Raw genomic sequence first — 19,526 nt, 5'->3', positions numbered from 1 at the left:
AAAAAGGATGTACACATGTCGAAAACAATGATGATTATGAAGGATAGCCAGTTTAATTGAAAAGAAATGTGCAGAAAACACGGTATTGCTACCTAATGAGACGATAGTAGATCATAGTAAATCTTTGAGTATTCACCAATCATTTAATAGTTTTGCGTTTTCAGCTGTTAAATACACGGTCATGATATTGTTAATGGTAATAAATATTTTTCATAAATGCATCATTTAGTAAGTAGTTGAGGGTGTATTATTCAAAACTTATGATTGTTTTACATGTGTATGTATTGATTTTGAATAAGAGTGTCACTTTAAAGATTTAATGTGGTCTACTTTAGTCTCATAAGGTAGAAATACCGTGTTTTATGCTCAATTCTTTCAAATTCAACTCGGTGTTCTTCATTAGAACCATTGTTTTCGACATTTATTCATCCTATTTGAAATATCAAACCAATATTTTTAATTGTGGTAAATCTTATTTGGGAGTAAGAGTGCATCTTTAAATAATTGCGAGCACAAACAATGGATTAAAATAATGCGATCATACATTGCGATCATATAATGCGATCATATAATACGTTTATTGTCGATGCCAATATGATTCAAACCAAATAACAAAAATCCTCTAAATAAAGCGCTGCTGATTCCTAAATAAGAGCAGAGAAATATTTCCCTTACGGGACAGTTCCTTGATTTGCATATAATTGACTTGCAAGATCTATTTCATTCTCATGCTTTATTGCTCGCTGTCCTTCTGGCTGAATTCATTTGTGAAAGAAAATCGAACATATAGAGTGACTGTATTTAATTGTTTTTCTTTTGGAAATACGTGGAGAAAAACGTTTACTTAAGTTTGGATTCGAAAGCTCGATTTTTTTCGTTGACCAATGACTGGTTTAAGTTGATTACAGAAGATGTAAATTATACTACTAAACGATCGCTTTTCCAACTTCAGTGATAAAGCTGCACTCTCACAGATATAACGTTTGACAACTTTTTTGTCTAGGAACAAGCCAATTTATGCGAAAATGCATGGAAACCAGTAATATAAGACTGCTGACCAAAAATCAGATCGTAGATTTTCATATTTAAGTTCAAAAATTGATGATTTATGCATTTTTCTTAAAAGCGTTAGCATTAAAATTAATTTTCGAACAGAAAGATGAAAATCTACGATCTGATCTATTATCAGCAGTCTAATCGCACTATTTTGCAGATATCAAGGCGAAAATTGGCTCGTTCAAAGACAAAAAATGAAGAGTTATCAAAATGGTAATTCTGTGAGAGTGCAGCTTTAAAGAAATACGGTTGTGTACTACGTGTTTCTTATCAGGCCTTTTTCTAGGGTTAAGCTTTGATAGCAAATTGAGGAAAGCACTTAATGTTATGAGTAATAATATGTAGCCAATAATGACAGTCTTCAAAGGCAAACATGACATATTGCAGGAGCTTCATTAAAAGACAATATCATATTGAGTAATGAATACAAAAACATTCATTGATTTCATCGTAAGAATTGTCCCATTAAACTTGTTATGTTTTGCGACCACGTTCAAATCAATAGATGCATGAGTCTCAGATTCGACGAAACTGTATTCAATGTACTACGTTACCTTAATATTATAGCGACGTAAATATTTGTGTATGTTATAAACTGAAGATACATCAGCAAATTTATGTTTAATAATGAGAAAATGTAAATGTACGTATATTTTTCAAACCTGAACATTTACCCCGACATGTCGCAAACTCGCCAGAAATCGCCGAAAATAGCCGCGAGTTATTAGATAAACGTTTGGTGAACATATTTGTGCTGCTGGACAAATACTGGAAAATTTTGGGGGTCATAGTAACGAGTCTTTGGCGACACCGCACGAGTTACTTGGACAATAGTTTGACAATCCTTCAATAAGATTGGCTTTTTGCGATATGATTCCAGTTACTGCGGTTTTGTTCGAGTTAAAAGGGGTACTAATATTAGTTCGAGTGATTCCGTTATGGTGCGACATGAATACGACTTAGTACGATATGATGATGACGAAAGAGGCCCGGGTAATATGGCAATTTTACAAAACTTATTTAAAATAAACCTTATCGATGTCTTGTTTTGATATTAGATATCCAAGTATATCTTTGTTGAAAATGGGTGCTGGAAAAGGTTGCAGCTCCAAAAAGGCTGTTAAAAGATACTTCCGGATCCACATAAATTACGCACACTACAATTATAAGGCATTTATTTGTATGATATTATTCCCTTTGGCATGCTTTGTCACAATGATTAGTCTGCGGCTTTATGACAACCGGCATAGGCGAGAACATACGTTACACAGTACTTGATGGCTTCTCATTTCAACTCATTGATTCCTGTAATTACATTATCAAAAACTGGTATTTGATCATATCATAAAAGCGTTTCGGTTAATCATGTTCATTTGTATAGATTTGAACACTTTCTGCGGGCTTAAATTGACCTTCGTGAGTCGATGTGCTATACTCTCCATTAAGGGTTGTTAAGAATATATTCATTAATGCCCATTTTGAAGAGTAAATGTACTTCAGCATGAGTATGGCTATTTGTCACCATGACTTCAAGATTTACCACAATTAACACAAGTGTTCTTATAAACTATAGAGGGTGGATAAATGTCAAAAACAATGGTTCTCATGAAGGATACTGAGTTTAATTTGAAATAAATGTGCAGAAAACAGGGTATTTTTACCTTATGAGACGATAGATGATATCAGTAAATCTTTTGAAACTCACCAATTATTTAATATTTTTGCGTTTTCAGATATTTACTACACGATTAAAACTTGTTTTCAGTAATAAATATTTTCCATAATTGCATTGTTTAGTAAGTACTTAAAGTTTTATAACTCATATTTTTTGTTTGTTATATATGTGTATGTATTGATATTGAATAAGAGTGTCACTTTAAATTCGCCAAAACTTTATTACCTGTAAGGTAACTAACAGTTAATTCCCATTGAATAGGTATTATTGTCACGCGCATTGATACCCATGACTTAACGTATTTCTCTTGTTTATTAATGAAGAACGATACATGTATGTTAAGAAAGTACAGTAATATACATTCATGAGCCTTTTTTCTGCCCTTGAAATCAATAGTCGTGCAATTGCTAAAACAGCAAATAAATAAACACTGAAATATATATTTTTTATTACATAACATTTGATATTTAATAGCAAATTAAATATACAATGCATTCTGACCAGTTTAATATTACACCTCATTTACTCGTACATTCAAGAAAACCCAAGTTCCTTTACATGTATGAACTAAGAGGATATATGATAATTCAAAGGTACGCTTTTAATTTAATTATTACGATAAAATAAAAAAAATCATATAAACCCAAGCGAATTAAAAGACTTTCTATAATAACAAAACGTATAGCGTCAATTGTCTACTAACCTGCACTTATTCCAGAGAAACTGATAAGAAAATAAACAATCCGCATGTTTCTGAAACTTTTCTTATTAACGGAATTCCTGACAATAAGATAGTTACGCAAGCTCGAGAAAAATCAATGGATTTCGAGACGGTTCCAGCTTTTATTAATGGTACACATAGCAATTTATATTAAGACACTGCTAAGTGTTTACACAATTTATATTAAGACACTGCTCAGCGTTTACACAGTTTGCGAAGTACGTGCAAACGATGTGTATTTTTGGTTTTGTCCGTGTAAACTTCTTAGCACATCTAGAGTATTTAATTTGTTCCTGCAGTATTGTTTTTAACTTTTTGAGGAGCACGTTCCGATAGTGGTTTTCTTCTTAGCAATTGGCTTAAACCATTAGGATTTTACTTTACTTTACAATGTCTTTCTACTCTGCTAAGAATTCTGAATATTTAAAGTGGTGTGTAACGATATTCGTAAGACGTTTGTCAGCGTCTTGTCTCAGCAAGGCTATTCCATGTTTAACACACACCTCTCTGAAATTGTATTGTGTCTCATAAAGTCCAAGAACATTTCTCCAATACTTCGTGGGGGAACTAAATGAATCATGGTCACGATACTTGCTCGATAAATAAATATCATGTAACTAAGCTGTTGTGACGCGGATGTTAATTAAATTTGTAGCATAATTTATTGTATGGGAGAGAAACAATGCCGCGAAATTCTTAATTCAGTAACGTAGCAACTCCAAAAGCAGCGCCAGGTCAAAGACAAAGAGCCTGTATTCATTACTCTATAGATATTTCACAGATTGCTTAATCTTCGGGAGGGTGTTATATTCGTGAATCGATCGGGTGTCGAAGTTGAAGTTGAACAATACAAGGGTCAATAAAGTCCTGTTCATAAATACTAAAGCTGCACTTTCACAGACTGACCGTTTTAACAACTTTTTTTTTTTAATTTTTGTCTTGGAAGTCGCGAAATTTTGCGTACGTCTGGAAAACAGTGAAATAAGACTACTGACAAAAACTCAGATCGCATGTTTTCTTATTTATAATCAAAAATTGATGTTTTATACATTTTTCTTAATGCTTTTAGCCATAAACATCAATTTTCGAACCGAAATATGAAAAACTGCGATCTGATATGTTGTCACCAGTTTTATTTCACTGTTTTCCTGATATTTACGCAAAGATTGGTTCATTCCAAGACAAAAAAATAAAAGAAAGAGTTGTCAAAATGGTCAATCTGTGAGAGTGCAGCTTTACTCACGTTGTTCTACAGTACTTGTATCTTGGGCTTGTTTCAGGAAAATCGAAGACAAGAAAAAATATTCCCACCTAAAATCCTTTATTAAAGGCCAATTACCTACAGCTTCACAAATGAACAAATTCATAAAGAATAGTTTTTTAAATTTGAAATCCATTTAAGTTGTAAGGTTTGAAGTGAATTGTATTGTACAGTTGAATTGAACTTAAATGTATTTCAAGCTTTCATTTTTTAGGTATTTAATCACGTGATCAAACGGTATGAAATAGCATTGAATGTAACAGTATTAATCTGATTAACTAATCTGATAAACAAAATATAGTTATTATAAACAAAGAAAACCCATACTATGATTAGATTAGTTGCCGTCACTAATTTGAAATAACTACCGTGTCAGAGATTTAAGGAATTCATGCTGATCTGGCCATTTTTTGCGATTCGGAGAAAGACTTTGCAGTAGTGTCAAAAGCAAGAATGCAGTACATTCTGAGAACGAATTCAACTCTAAACCTGAATATAGTTTAATTCATATACCAGTCTTTCTGTTTGCATCAAGCAAAATGCATTATAAAAGGTACGGTTTACAAAGTAATTAGTTATTGGTTGCTATATATAAGAAAAAATTGTTTATAAGTTGAACGTAATTGTAAAATGTAGTAAGAAACGAAAGGAAAAAGCCAACTGAGATGTGTTGCCGTCTATATATGACCTTAATTGTATTTTTATAACAACTATATTGCTGGAAGCAACTTGTATAATTGTATATGCGTATAACACCAATGCATAAATCATTCGTTGAAACTGTTTATGTAAAGTTCTTATATTTTTTATAATACTTGTAAGACAATCAAATGAACCATATCTCAAAAGTCCAGTCGAACATTCTGTTTTGAACTACATGGCAGGAGTATTTAATCTTTCTATTATTATGTTTGCGACTAACAAAAATATATTTACAAATACGATCATACTGTAAGTCTATTGATAAGATGTGTCCAAAATGATTCACATCAAATCAATAAACAGTCCTAATAAAGCGATAATGCCTTAATAAAATGTGGAATATTTACGGGAAGGGTTCTTTGATTTGCATTTTATTGACCTGCAATATTTATTTTACTCTCATGCTTTATTGCTTGCTGAATTCATATAAAAGAAATTCGAACCCAAGTAGTGACTGTTTTTTTTTATTTATTTATGTTTGTTTTCGAAATTATGCAGAAAAGTGTAAACTTAAGTCAGGCTTTGAAAGCTAGAATTATTTCATTGGCCAATGTCTAGTTTTATATACGCACAGATGGTAATCTTGATTACATAAGGTATAGTTTATGCGTCCGAACGATCCCTTTTCACTTTCGGTGTCAAAACAATATGGTTCGCGCAATTTGTGTTCAAATGGCAAATACCTTCAAACTCATGCAGAAGTTCAAGTTCTCGAGTTATTTAATGATGTTACATACCAAATTCGATGATTTTAGCGATAGTTTCGCTTTAATTTAAATGCAAGGATTGTTTCCAAAATAACCAGAAACACGCCTTATGGCCAATAATAATAATAACAACTAAAGGAACAATCCCATTGTCAACTATTTAAGTTATAACCCCGTTGAGAGTCACAAGGATAGGGTCTAAAATATACCGAACGAGATGCACGAGTCGTACAAACATCACAGAATGTCCACATCGGCATCAGAATAGCTTTATCGATACCGCCTTGGCACGAGTGCACTGGAACACTGAGGTTTTAAACCAGCGTATATGTACTCGCATTTGTCCCATTTTTAAAATTAATTTCAAAGTAAGCCAGCATCAGCAGCAAACAATGGCGAATAAAGTAAGACAATGTACTTAACGCACACACCATCGAATAATTCCAGTCGTAGTAGGTACTTTGCTGTTATTTAAAGGAAATTCAGGGTTAAAAACTATTTCTTTATAAAGTGTCATAATGATTCCATCATTGAATGAAACATGAGGTTTATAAAATAAGAATAAAAGAAATCAACAATAAATAAATATGCTATAGAAAAAACTTAACCAAATGATTTGAAAAAAAAATACGAACAGTCTTCTATATATATATGCCTTATTTAAACTTATTTCAATTTCAGTGTTGGTTTATTTGGTGTTTTATGCCAATGATTATTGTTTAAAATGACAGAAACAAACAGATTCATAAATAATTATATGAATTTGTACTTAATTAACTTCAATGCATTATCCTTCGTTCATTTACAGCAGAAATATGAACCTTCATCAGAGGTTTGATAAATCTAATGAAAAACGTATTGGTTTTTTTGTACTGGAAATGGTCCAAATATCGACAAGAAAAACACCCTCAAACACCAACGCTTATCTCAGTCGAAAACAGAGAGACAAATGTATATCCTATCTGTGAAAGTACGATCAGACGTGAAATGATATGCACTGGATTGTAACTGTTTTTTTAGACTAAATCTGCTCCAATAGGAAGAGTCCACATAGTTACTTTTATGCAAGTAGCATTACTAAATTGCGATATTGATGAATATTATTGGTATTTTACACACAGTTACTGCAAGACTTTAACCGAGAATTATTCACGTCGAATGATTCGGCTACATCAATTGAATTATAATGGCCATAGCGACCTCTTAATTGCATTATGAGAGATACAACTTTCAGTGCATTGATTGTATTCCGGAAGTGCATTGCAATTTACCGTAATAGAGATAAAGTTGATAAATTGCATTCAATTTTGTCATGCACATAATAGATGTATAAAAGAAGAAGCTCTCCCCCATGTGATGCTATACCGGTTTTTAAGTATACAGAAATAATGCAAACATTTTTTTTTCAACTTTTTCAAAAAAACTGCAATTTTTAACAAACATCTCTTAAATACTATAAAATCATTACCCAATATAAACAGGTCAAACATATTAAAATCATTCGTAAATTGTATGTTATTTGGTAATATTTAAACATCTTGACTACAAATCATAATTAACTTGACATCTAAAAATGATAACCTTATTATATTGAAATAATCAATTATTCTCTTGTTTTCTTCATTTTTGAGAACAATAGCTGCAAAGTGTTCTCTCCCATTGCAGACCAAAAAATCTAAATTTGCTATACCTATAACATCTCTAATGCCCCAGAATATGTCGTAAAATACTGCATCCTGTTTAATACATGGTTGTGTTATATAAAGTCTGCAGCGTTACGGCTTGAACATAGAAGTGCTTTAAGGTTATTCTTCCTGAAAGGATGTTTCTGTTTGCGTGCCATTTCATTGCTTTGCATACACTCCACAGGACAAAGAGTGCACAAACGGTTTACTTAGCTTGCAAGGTGTTCTTTTGAGTCTACATGTTTGTAACTATTGAACATTTACATGCGTTCATATCTCTATCGTTAATTAATATCTTTATTATATAAAAAACCCATCAATATTTGTAAAGAGACTACATTCTATTCCAAAGTATTTAGAAAGCACTTAACGTTATGAGTAATAATCTATAGCCAACGATTGCAGGTCCTCAAATAACACATATGACATATTGCAGGAGTTAAAGTAAAATACAATATCATATTGTGCACTAAACATAAAAGCAAGCATCGATTTAATTGTAATGATTGTCCCATTAAACTAAGCATACTTTCTGACCCGTTCAAATCAATCAATGCCATGCGTGAATCACAGATAAAACGAAACTCTAAACAATGCACTATGTTACATATTATTTTTCTGACATATATATTTGTTTTTTTTGTTTTTTTAACTGAAGAGTTTTTTTAACTCCCGACTAACCCGTAATAATTTAGCCACGAATTATCGGAACAACTTTCGTTGAAAATATTTGTACTGGTGAAGGGAATTTCTTTGGGGTCATAGTCTTTGACGACACCATACAAGTTACTTGGACATAATAAACTCCTTTGATACTTGTTCGACAACGTTACTGGCTTTTGGAAAATATCATTCAAGTGACTGTGTGGTTCTGTACAAGTTAAATTACGTTTATTATTTCGAGATAATACAATACGGTGAGACATGAGTTCCTCTAAGTGCTAAAAAAGCGAGTTAAACACGGGCTTATTGGGTGATTGGCATTTGTTTGCAAAAAAAAAATCATATATTACTTATTGATATGTTGCTTTTATCTAATTTTATTTTAATTATCACGGTATATCTGCGTTGCAGGTGGATGCTGGAAAACGCTCTACAGCTCCTAAAATAATCCTCTAAAGCAGCATTCTTTCAAATGTTATAACAGCAGATAAACAAACGCTTAAATAATTTTGTATATAATGAACAAATAGTAAATATGATAAGTAACTCACATGTACACGTTTATTTTGAAATTGTACTCATATAAACGCAAGCAAATTAATATATAGATAAAATTATTACGTATACAGTCAATTGGTGTTTAAACAAGTAATCAGTTTGTGTTTCCACTATATTACTTAATTAACAACACTGTTGCGTACTTACCTGCAGTAATTGCAGAGAAGCAGATAAGGATATAAACACTCCGCATGCTTCTAAAACTTATATTATTTAACGGAATTCCTGACAAGAAAATAGTTACGCAAGCTGTAGCAAATCAATCCATTTTGAGACGGTTCCAGCTTTTATTAATAGTAAACATAGCAATTTATATCAAGACACTGCTGAGTTTTTACACAATTTATATCAAGACACTGCTCATCGTTTACACAATTTGCGAAGTACGTGCAAACGATGTGTGAATTGTTGTATTTTTTCAACTGAATATCCTAGCATATCTGGAAATGTGTTTTTGTTCCCAAAATGTTGTTTTAAACTTTTAAAGCGAAGAGGATATGAGTTTTTCTTGTAAGCAATTGGCTTCAAATTTATAAGCTGCAAATTGTTAGCATTGTTTTACTACTCTACTAAGAATTCAAAATAGATTGAGTGATATAGAAAGCGACCCGATATCCTAAAGACGTTTGTCAATGTTTTGTCTCAGCAAGGCTGTTCCATGTAACACATACGTTTCTAAAACCTTATTGTGTCTTATAAAGTCCATGTGCATTTTCTCCAACATATTGCGGGGGAACTTAATGAATCATGGTCACGATACAATAAATACATATCATGTAGACTTATCTGTTGTGGCATGGGTGTTATTAAATTTGTACACTAATTTATTGTGTGCAGTAGAAACAAAGCGACGAAAATCTTTCAGAAGACCTCCGGGCGTGACCACATTTTACCTCAGGAACATAATTTGTAAGCATCTTGGTAAAGAACTTTCACATGAGGCTGCATACCAAATATTAATGATCTGGCCCATGCGGTTTCTGTTCAGAGAAGAAGTTGCATTACATTTATAACAATGACGGCGGACGACGGATAACGGACGCCGGACATTGGGCGATCACAATAGATTAAATTGTGATCATATATATATGATGTGTCCAATATGATACACACCAATTCAATAAACAATCCTAAAAAAAAACGATATTGTCTCAGTAAAAACCTAGGAATATTTACGGGACGGCTCTTTGATTTGCATATAATTGACTTGCAAGATCTATTTCATTACCATGCTTTATTGCTTGCTGTGCTTCTAGGTTTAATTCACTTGTGAACGAAATCGATGACATAATTACAGTGATTGTATTTAATTACGTAGTTTTTTCACAGATTTTATAGAGAAAAGTGTTTACTTAAGTCGGCTTCGAAAGGTTAAAGTGATAAATTGTCAGTGAGACTAGATGCCAATCTTGATTAGATAAAGTCTAGATTATGAGTCCAAAACGATCACCTTTTTAACATTAAGATTAAAAAAACAATATGGTTCATGCAAATTACTCAAGCTATTTTAGGAATTGTCATGCCCAATGTAACGGGTTTATCGATAAATTTTCCTCTTATGTAGATGCTTGTTCTTGATTCCACCTTAATCAAAACAATGTCATACTAATGCCTGATGGACATTAACTCTCAAACAAAGAAAGAGAAAGAAGCACAACCACACCATTTATCTTAAAGGGTCTATACACCGTATGACAACGAAACAAAAAGAAAAATTGTCGAAAACTGACATAAACTTGGTATCGATGTGTACAATGCATTGAAACTAACTAACTGAAGTACCACATAGTTTACAAATAATTTATTTTTCACAGTTTTTTCGTATTTTTCCATTTAAAAAAGATTACTAGGTATGTAAACCCATTAGAATTCATTATTATGCGTGACTGGCTTGTCGATGTTATCACGTGATATTGCCAAGTTAGGTATATAGCTTAAATATTCCAATATTGCAATTTTGGCGACATCGGTTCGAACCCGGTCTCCGACTTTTTTTAATTTTGGTATTTATTTTACAATTATGATATCAAAGAGTAAAACATTTTATTAAATAATTGTCCTGAGATTCGTTCCAGAAAAATCTTTTTTTGGTGTCAGTCTGGTGTATAGTCCCTTAAAAGTATTAGTGTTTGATTTTCGCTTTCAATGTAATCGCATCAGTAATTTTAAAATATAAAAAGTAAAGTGCTTTTTGCATTTGCCTCATAAATATTCATATGTTTTCAGCCTTGACAGTAATGCAATCTATTTTGACTCTTAAAGGTTTATTTCCTATGAAAATATATACATACTTCCATAATTTTTATCTTTCTTACGAATATATACATATTCCTAAGAATAACACATGGGAAACTACAACACTAAAACCCTAAGATGGAGACTATTTGAAGTAGTCGTGTATGCCTGTTACCAGTAGGTTAGTTATTGCACAAGTAAAATTTCCTCGTTACATTTTTGCATAAAAATGATAAAATGATATACATTTACGGCCGAGAATCGCGCTCCTTGATGAGTATCCAGGAAAGGAGTATCTATGGGTTTCAAATAAGCATTAATTGGCCCAAATGGTGCCATTACGTTCTCTTTAGAAGCCTTAGTCCTAAATAAGTATTTAATACTATAGTACTTATACCTTTTACAAGAAATCCATCTATGAGTCCATTCAAAAGGTTGATTGTTTGTAAGGTCAAAGATCTAAACCTCAAACGAAAATGCTGGGATTTTACTGTTTAGATTCAGGTCAATCTAATAAGGTTATTGAAAACGACCCTACATTGAGCGCATTCCCATAGAACGTGGATCAATATCAACACCTTGGAACCGGAAGTACCATCTTGTTTGTTAATGCAAAAGCCATGTTAACTGATTCCAGACAAATCCTTTTTTTGAGCGTGTTGGAGAAGGAAAACCTTCAGAATGAGTTGTTTCTTAAGGAATACAAGTGTTTCTCCCAAATGAAAGACATGATAAAAAGTATACATTGTATTATTAATCCTGTTCAACAGTAGCGACACGTAGCTAAAGTGATTAGTGCTTCATAAAGACTCACAAAGTAATTACTTAATAAATTCTAACCTAATCAGACAGAGATTAAGTCCATTAATGATCCCGTAATAGCAATTGAATTGCAATGCCCTTATGCACATCATGGGACGTTCATAGAATTAACCTTCTTCCAGAAGTGCACTGGAACACTTTGAGGCAGAGTAGTTGATTCTCATAACGTTTCTTAATGCACTTTATATCTGAACTAATATTGCATAACAATAAGAGAGGTTAGCTTGAAGATAAAAAATATTATCACGAGGTCGTTTTATTGTTGAATTATGATTTTACGAAACTCATTTACTTTATTTTCCAATTGTATAAATGACTGTATTAGGAAATTAAGTATAAGGCTTTGATAATACATCATGAACATGTATAAACAGTGATCGATAAGTGTAGTACGATAGTAACAATGTATTTGTTTGGATTGTAAAAAATATGTTTTTTAGGTTTTATCCTATTTACAATTCAGAGAAGAATTGGTAACATTGTTGTTAAATGATATATTTTTTTAATACATGCAGTCGAAATAACTACTTTTAACAATTTGTTTTTAATGTCTACCTCAGCTTCGTGTGTCTCATTGCAAACACTTTTGTCCTGAGTTATCTGATGAATGCTACAAAGCCGAAACTACTGTGGAGTTGAGCATTCCCTTTCGCGAAGGCATAACAGTTGTTTTGTTTCGCTGAATATTCATGAATGTAATATATCATCTTGATAGTTTAATGTATTCATTTAGTAATATCAAGACATAACGAATTTCCACAAGAAAAAAAAAAGATTTGGCATCTTAAGATATAAAGCATTACCGATGAATGGTTGCGCTAAAATACGTCGAAGTCTGAATTGAGCTTGGAAGTAGATTAGCCGTATCGGTGGGATCTGAGTGCCGGAGATTTATTTGTACCAGGGTTTTTATTATATGACATACAATCGACGAGTCAAATGGTTCATTAACGGTTTACTTAGATCGCAACTTGTTCTTTGTGACAGAGCACTTTTCCAATCTACATATTTGTAACTGTTTTTTGTGTACTGATAATTACACTTACACCTCCGTTCATATATATCAAACTTACATAGTACTTGGACTCTTTAAGTTTTAAAGCTGCACTTCCATAGAGTGGTCGTTGTGACAACTTATTTTACCTTTAGTCTTGAAATGAGCTATTCTTTGCGTAAAAGATCAGATAACAGTTTTTCATATTAACATTCGAAATATGATATTTCATGGCAAAAGGTGTTATTAAAGCTTTTAGAGAAATGAATTTTTCGGCAGTTTCCCACATCTTTGAGATCTGTTCTATTGTGAGTTATCTAAAAGGATTGAATTGAAGGTGGTTCTGAGACAATACTAAAACAAAAGTCAAAACTGTGAACCTGTGAGAGTGCATCTTTGAAAGATAATTTTCGTGTACACGAAGTGTATAAACTTTCCTAAAGAAACTACATTATGTTTCTAAGAAATGTTAAGAAAGCACTTTACTTTAATGAATAATTATCTGTAGCCAATCGCTACACTCTTCAAATGGCAAACATGACATATATATTGCAGGATGCAATATCACACTGTGCAATGATCACAAAACATGCTTTGATAACATCGTTAAGATGGTCCCATTCAACGTTGCATACTTTCCGACCCCGTTCAAATCAATGCATGCATGAGTCACAGTTACACATTTATGCAATCTTTATAGTGTTGTGGGGTTCAGCGAATCATTGTTCGAAGAAGTGCTTTGACATGTTCTTGTTCGGGCTGTAAACTGAAGACATCAGAAAGGAGACATTGGTAAAATTCAAGTTTATGAATGAAAGAAAGACAAATTCACATACTTTGTTAATATCAATTTTATACCGAAATGCCGCAAGCTCGCCAGAATTCTTCACAGAAGGCCACGAATTCTCGTTGGAAAGCTTGACAGATGTACGAAATCTCTGGAATAAATTATGGGGGTAATAGTTATGAGAGTATTACAACACAGCAAGAGTTACTTGTACATTAGTTCGAAACTCATTAAATTCTTATTTGACAGTGTTACGGAATGACATCAGAGTTTGCCTCGACATAACGTACAAATTCAAGTCATATACTTTGGTACTATCAATTGTATCCCGAAATGACGCTAGCTCGCCTGAATTCTTCGCAGAAGGCCACGAATTATCATGGGAAAGCTTGACAGATGTCTCCAAGCTCCGCTTGAATTTGTACGTTATGATTTGTGTTAATCGGGATTTGTGCAAATCTAAAGGAGTTTGTACTATTATGAGCTCGAGTGTGCACGATATGGCGCGACATAAGTACGACTTAGTACGATATGTGGCCAGATATAACAGCATAAAAAATAATACTAATTGAATTGTGGTTTTCATATTAATTATCCTGAATACTCTGTGCGCACATAGGTCGAAAATTGGCTCAGGTAGAGCAATATTAGTTAAATGTTTTCAAGATATGTAGAACCATTTTTTAAAACAATGCCTTGGATTATGAGTTTGGATGTATCGCAGTAAAACGTATTATCTGCTTATAGTCCTATTTCTCAGAAAAATATTTATTCTAAAAGACATAATTATTACAAAGTATGTTCGCCTAATTATAATTCAAAATATATATGATTGCATTGTTTATCAGTTTCTCGACATGCAGGTAAAAGAATACAGCATTATTATTGATTTAGATTATATAAAATGACTACCTGACACATATAAAGGTAAATAGCCACTGATGAAGATATCACTGATGGATTGCTGTCCATTTAAATGAAAATCCTACGAACAAAAGTCAGTGGACATACTTTTATAATCATCATCAAGACTAATATGAGCTTCAAGTAGCTTTACTTAATATTTACATGTTTCTGTTTCATTATGGTAACTGACATTTAACTTTGTCTTAATTAACATTAATTTAGTTCCCGAGGATTGCCTTCTCGTTCACTAGAGCGATGAGGCTACGCATACAAACATTAGATTTATCAAACCTCTGATGAAGGTTCATATTTCTGCTGTAAATGAACGAAGGATAATGCATTGAAGTTAATTAAGTACAATTTCATATAATTATTTATGAATCTGTTTGTTTCTGTCATTTTAAACAATAATCAATGGCATAAAACAGCAAATAAACCAACACTGAAATTGAAATAAGTTTAAATAAGGCATATGTTTAATGGTATATTTTGGACAACCAGTCATCCTTTACTCATACGCTTACATGTATATGTATCACAATTAACATTTAAACTAGTTTATATATTACTGCATAAAGACATTACCCCAAATAACAAGAAAAATCTAGATATGCATAAATAAGTTAATCAGCTTACTATCTTAAACTGGTAACATGGTTGTGTTTTACTATTTTACTGAATCACCTATATTCTATATTTTTAATAAACAACACAGTTTTGTACTAACCTCCAAGTATTCCAGAAATTCCAGAAACGCATACAAGAAAACAAACAACCCGCATGGTTCTGAAAAGTTTCGTATTAACTGAATTCCTGACAAGACGTTAGTGGTGCAAGCTCAATGATGATACAAGGATCCTAGACAGTTCCTGCTTATATTAATAGCAATGGCTCTTTAGACGCCATTTAGTGTTCACAGCTAATTTGCAGTATATATATAATCATCTGCTTTGAGGTCAGGCCAATATATATCATCGAGTATGTTATGATTGGTCTTATTAATACCTAGATGACGTAATCACGTCGTGAGATGAACGTAACAAGTCAGCTTTCATTTATGTTGTCTTTATAGCAATTTCCCAAATCTTTGAGATCTGTTCTATTGTGTGATATCTAAAATGATTGAATTGAAGGCATTGATACCAAAATCTGAGACAAAAACTAAAACAAATGTCAAAACTGTCTACCTGTGAGAGTGCATCTTTAAAAGATGACTATCGTATAAAGAAACTGTATGACCTTTTCTAAAGAAACTACATTATGTTTTAAGTAGGCACTTAATTTTAATGAGTAGCCAATCGCTACACTCTTCAAATGGCAAACATGATATATTGCAGGATGCAATATCACACAGTGCCATGATCACAGCAACATGCTTTGATAACATCGTAAAGATTGTCCCATTCAACGTAGCATATTTTCCGACCCCGTTCAAATCAATGCATGCATGAATCACAGTTACAAATTTATGCAATCTTTATAGTTTTGAGAGATACAGCGAACCGCTCTATAGTATAGGGTAAGACGTGAATTTGCTCGTGCTGTAAACTGAATACATCAGAAAGGAGACATTGGTTATTTAAAGGTTTATGATTAAGAGAAACAGAAAGTCGCATACTATTTAACAACCACATTATTTCGAAATGCCACAAACTTTTCAGAATTCTCCGCAGACGGTTACGAATTATAGGGGGACAGTTTGATGGTAATATTCCACAGATATATGAATGTTTGGTTCGAGTGGGTACGATATGGCGTGACATAGGAAAGACTTAGTACAATATATGGCCAGTTATAAGAACATGAAAAATAATAGTAATATTGAAATGTTGTTTTGATAATAACTTTCCCGATTATTATGTGCACACAGTGATAGGTTATTGGCTCAGGGAGAGGAATGATTGATAAGAAATATAGAGAGCTGAGTTTTCTACCTCATGTACCCTGTGTGTAGGAGTGTGTTAAGGGTTTAATAACACACAAAACTCGATGATGCACTTTAAAAATACCTAGAAATACCTAGATGACAGTCTCATAAGAAGCAGAACATGCTCAACAACATTGTAGATAAAAAACATGACGTACAATATATTTCACAATTATATAGTTTATACATTGCTTTTAGTACTAACATTCTAAAACAGCTATATAAAGAGAAAAAAGAACAGGAACGCGCATGACTACGAAAGTATATTCAAAATCCCTATTTAATGCATTGCTCGTTAAAACGGTATGAAACGTCTTAGGACCATCCGAATTCTCAAAAACAACATTTTTTCCAAAAGACATAACAAAGCACGTTTTTCTAATTCAAATTCAAATATATAATTGAATTGGTTCCTAGTTTTTCAACATGCATGCAAAACAACACAAAATTATGAACTGATTTAGATTATATAAAATTGAATTCTTGACAGTATTTAACATTGGTAAATAGCCAATAATGAAGACATCACTAATGGGTTGTTGTCCATATTGAAAGGAAAAGGATATGAATGTATGTGGACATTTTGTAATCATCAAAACTAATAAGAGCGTTAAGTAGCTGTACTTTTTGTTTACATGTTTCTGTTTCTTTATGGTAGCTGAAATTATAACCTTTGTCCTAATTAACAGTAATTCAGTTCCCAAGAAACGTCTTCTCGTACACCAGAGCGATGTTGCTATGCATACAAACAATTGATTTATCATTATCAAATTTCTGAATTCTCCTGTAAATGTATGAAGGACGATGCATTTAAGAAAATTAAGCTTAATTGTGTAGTTTATGAATTGTTTGTTTCTGTCCTTTAAAACAACATTCCTGCAAATTCCTAAACAGCAAAACACAACACTTAAATTGAAAGGATTTTAAATAATGCATAGAATCTTTAATAAAGATCCATTGATTTAAATATAAAATGCGTTCAGATCAATATAATCTAATACTTAAAATACATGGTAGTCAACCAGTCATCCTTTACTCATACGCTTACACATTCATATATAAGCTAGGAGCACGTATGCTAATTCGCGATTTAACATATTTAATTATAACTAAATGAAATCCTAAACCAAAAACAAGTAATATTAAGATATTCCTTTATAACTTACGTAAAATGTTAATCCTTAAAATAGCAATAAGTATGTTTTACTTATTTTCGTACTAACCTGCAGGTATTCCAGAGACGCAGATAAGAAAACAAGCAATCCGCATGGTTCTGAAATGTTTCGTATTAACTGAATTCCTGACACGACGTTAGTGGTGCAAGCTCAATGATGATACAAGGATCCTAGACAGTTCCTGCTTATATTAATATCAATGGCTCTTAATACACCGTTTAGTGTTCACAAAATTTGCCAAGTATGTGTAAACGATGTGCAAATAGGTGCTTTCTCAAGTTGAATTGCCTTACACAAATATATAAATGCTTAGATGTTACTGCAGTATTTAAAAAGTAATCATATCATGAACCGTACGTTACAAGTCAGCTTTTCATTTGAGTTATCTTTAAAGCAATTTATTTACGAAAGATAAGAAAATTACTCGTAAGCACATCTGGAATAGTTTTAGAAATAAAGAACAAGATCCGATATCCTGCCGACGTCTGTCAAAGTTTGTCTATAACATAACTGTGTCCAAGAGAGTTTGCTCCAATATTTAACGGTAACCGAAATGAATCATGGTCAAGGTGGTTTCATTTCTTTCTCTTAAATCAGTAAAAATGATAAACTACAAACAATGACATGTGAGGAACATTTGAAATATATATATCGCATCGTTATAGTGTTATTCACAGTGTATACTGCAAACACAGTGATAAGTTTAGGTAAGTGTTTATTTCACTCTTTTTTAAAATAAAAGAAGTATACCCTCGTTTAGGTGCACAGGGCTAGGATCTTAAATGCACCGAACGAGAGACACAAACCGTACAAACACCACAAACATACGGAATAAGTTCTCCGGAACCCGAGTTCACTGAGGTTTTAAACCAGGTTTTGTGTACTCGCACTTGTCCCATTTTTAAAACTTATGTCAAAAGTAAGTAAAAATTGTAAGCAAGCATCAGCAGCAAAAAACGTCGAATAAAGTAAGACAATGTACTAAAAGCTAGGATACATACATCATCGAATACTTCCAGTCGGAGCAGGTACGTTGCAGTTATTCAAAGGAAATTCAGGGTGAAAAACAATATATGTGTTCATAAGTGTCAAAAGGATTGCATTGTATAAAAAATGAGGTTAAATAAAAATAAAATTAATCACCATGAAATGAATATGCTGTAAATAGATATGCTGTGATTTTTTGATTTTTTAAATATCAAAACGTAATGATTTGAAGATCTTACGAACATTTCCCCGTAAAATCAAACGTTTTCGATTGGAATCGGTTTTTCGTACTGATATTGATCTTGCAGATAACCAAATATCGACAATAAAACCATCAGCGAAGACCGACGCCTACCTCAGTCGAAAACAGTGGGGAAAATATATATCTTTTTTGAAATAGCTGAGATCACACTGGATCGTAATTTTTATTAAGACTACTTTAGCTCCAATAGGAAGTGTCCACCACTGGCACCGGATTTTCAAATTCAATCATTTTTTTAAAAAATCAAAAAAATAATCTTATAATTCCTTGCTAAAAATTATAATACCGAATATGTAAAAAAATATTTAATAATAAATATTTTTCAATATTTTTTTTTAAATATGCACTTTGTACTGTATAATATAATTATACAGTACAAAGTGCATATTTAAAAAAATATATT

General features: G+C 32.3%; 1 protein-coding gene across 4 annotated transcripts in view; it reads right to left on the bottom strand.

Moving 5' to 3' along the window:
* The window catches only part of LOC128223966 (protein lev-9-like), a 55,609-nt gene that overhangs the window by 25,067 nt on the left and 11,016 nt on the right, over positions 1 to 19,526 (bottom strand). The window contains exon 1 of one of the 4 annotated variants that reach the window (XM_052933511.1): positions 17,923 to 18,036. The exons of 1 other annotated variant lie outside the window; for it this stretch is intronic. In XM_052933511.1, the coding sequence (XP_052789471.1) occupies positions 17,923 to 17,968 (46 nt within the window). In that variant the 5' untranslated portion in view covers positions 17,969 to 18,036. Of the gene's footprint in view, positions 1 to 3,434; positions 3,919 to 15,499; positions 15,583 to 17,922; positions 18,037 to 19,526 lie in introns of those variants that run through there. 2 more of the 4 variants (XM_052933509.1, XM_052933512.1) reach the window with 2 other exon arrangements.

Source organism: Mya arenaria, chromosome 17 (assembly GCF_026914265.1).
Source record: "Mya arenaria isolate MELC-2E11 chromosome 17, ASM2691426v1".
Classification (NCBI taxonomy): domain Eukaryota; kingdom Metazoa; phylum Mollusca; class Bivalvia; order Myida; family Myidae; genus Mya; species Mya arenaria.
Note: the sequence above shows the minus strand (reverse complement) of the source record. Positions and strands in the feature narration are given on the sequence as shown.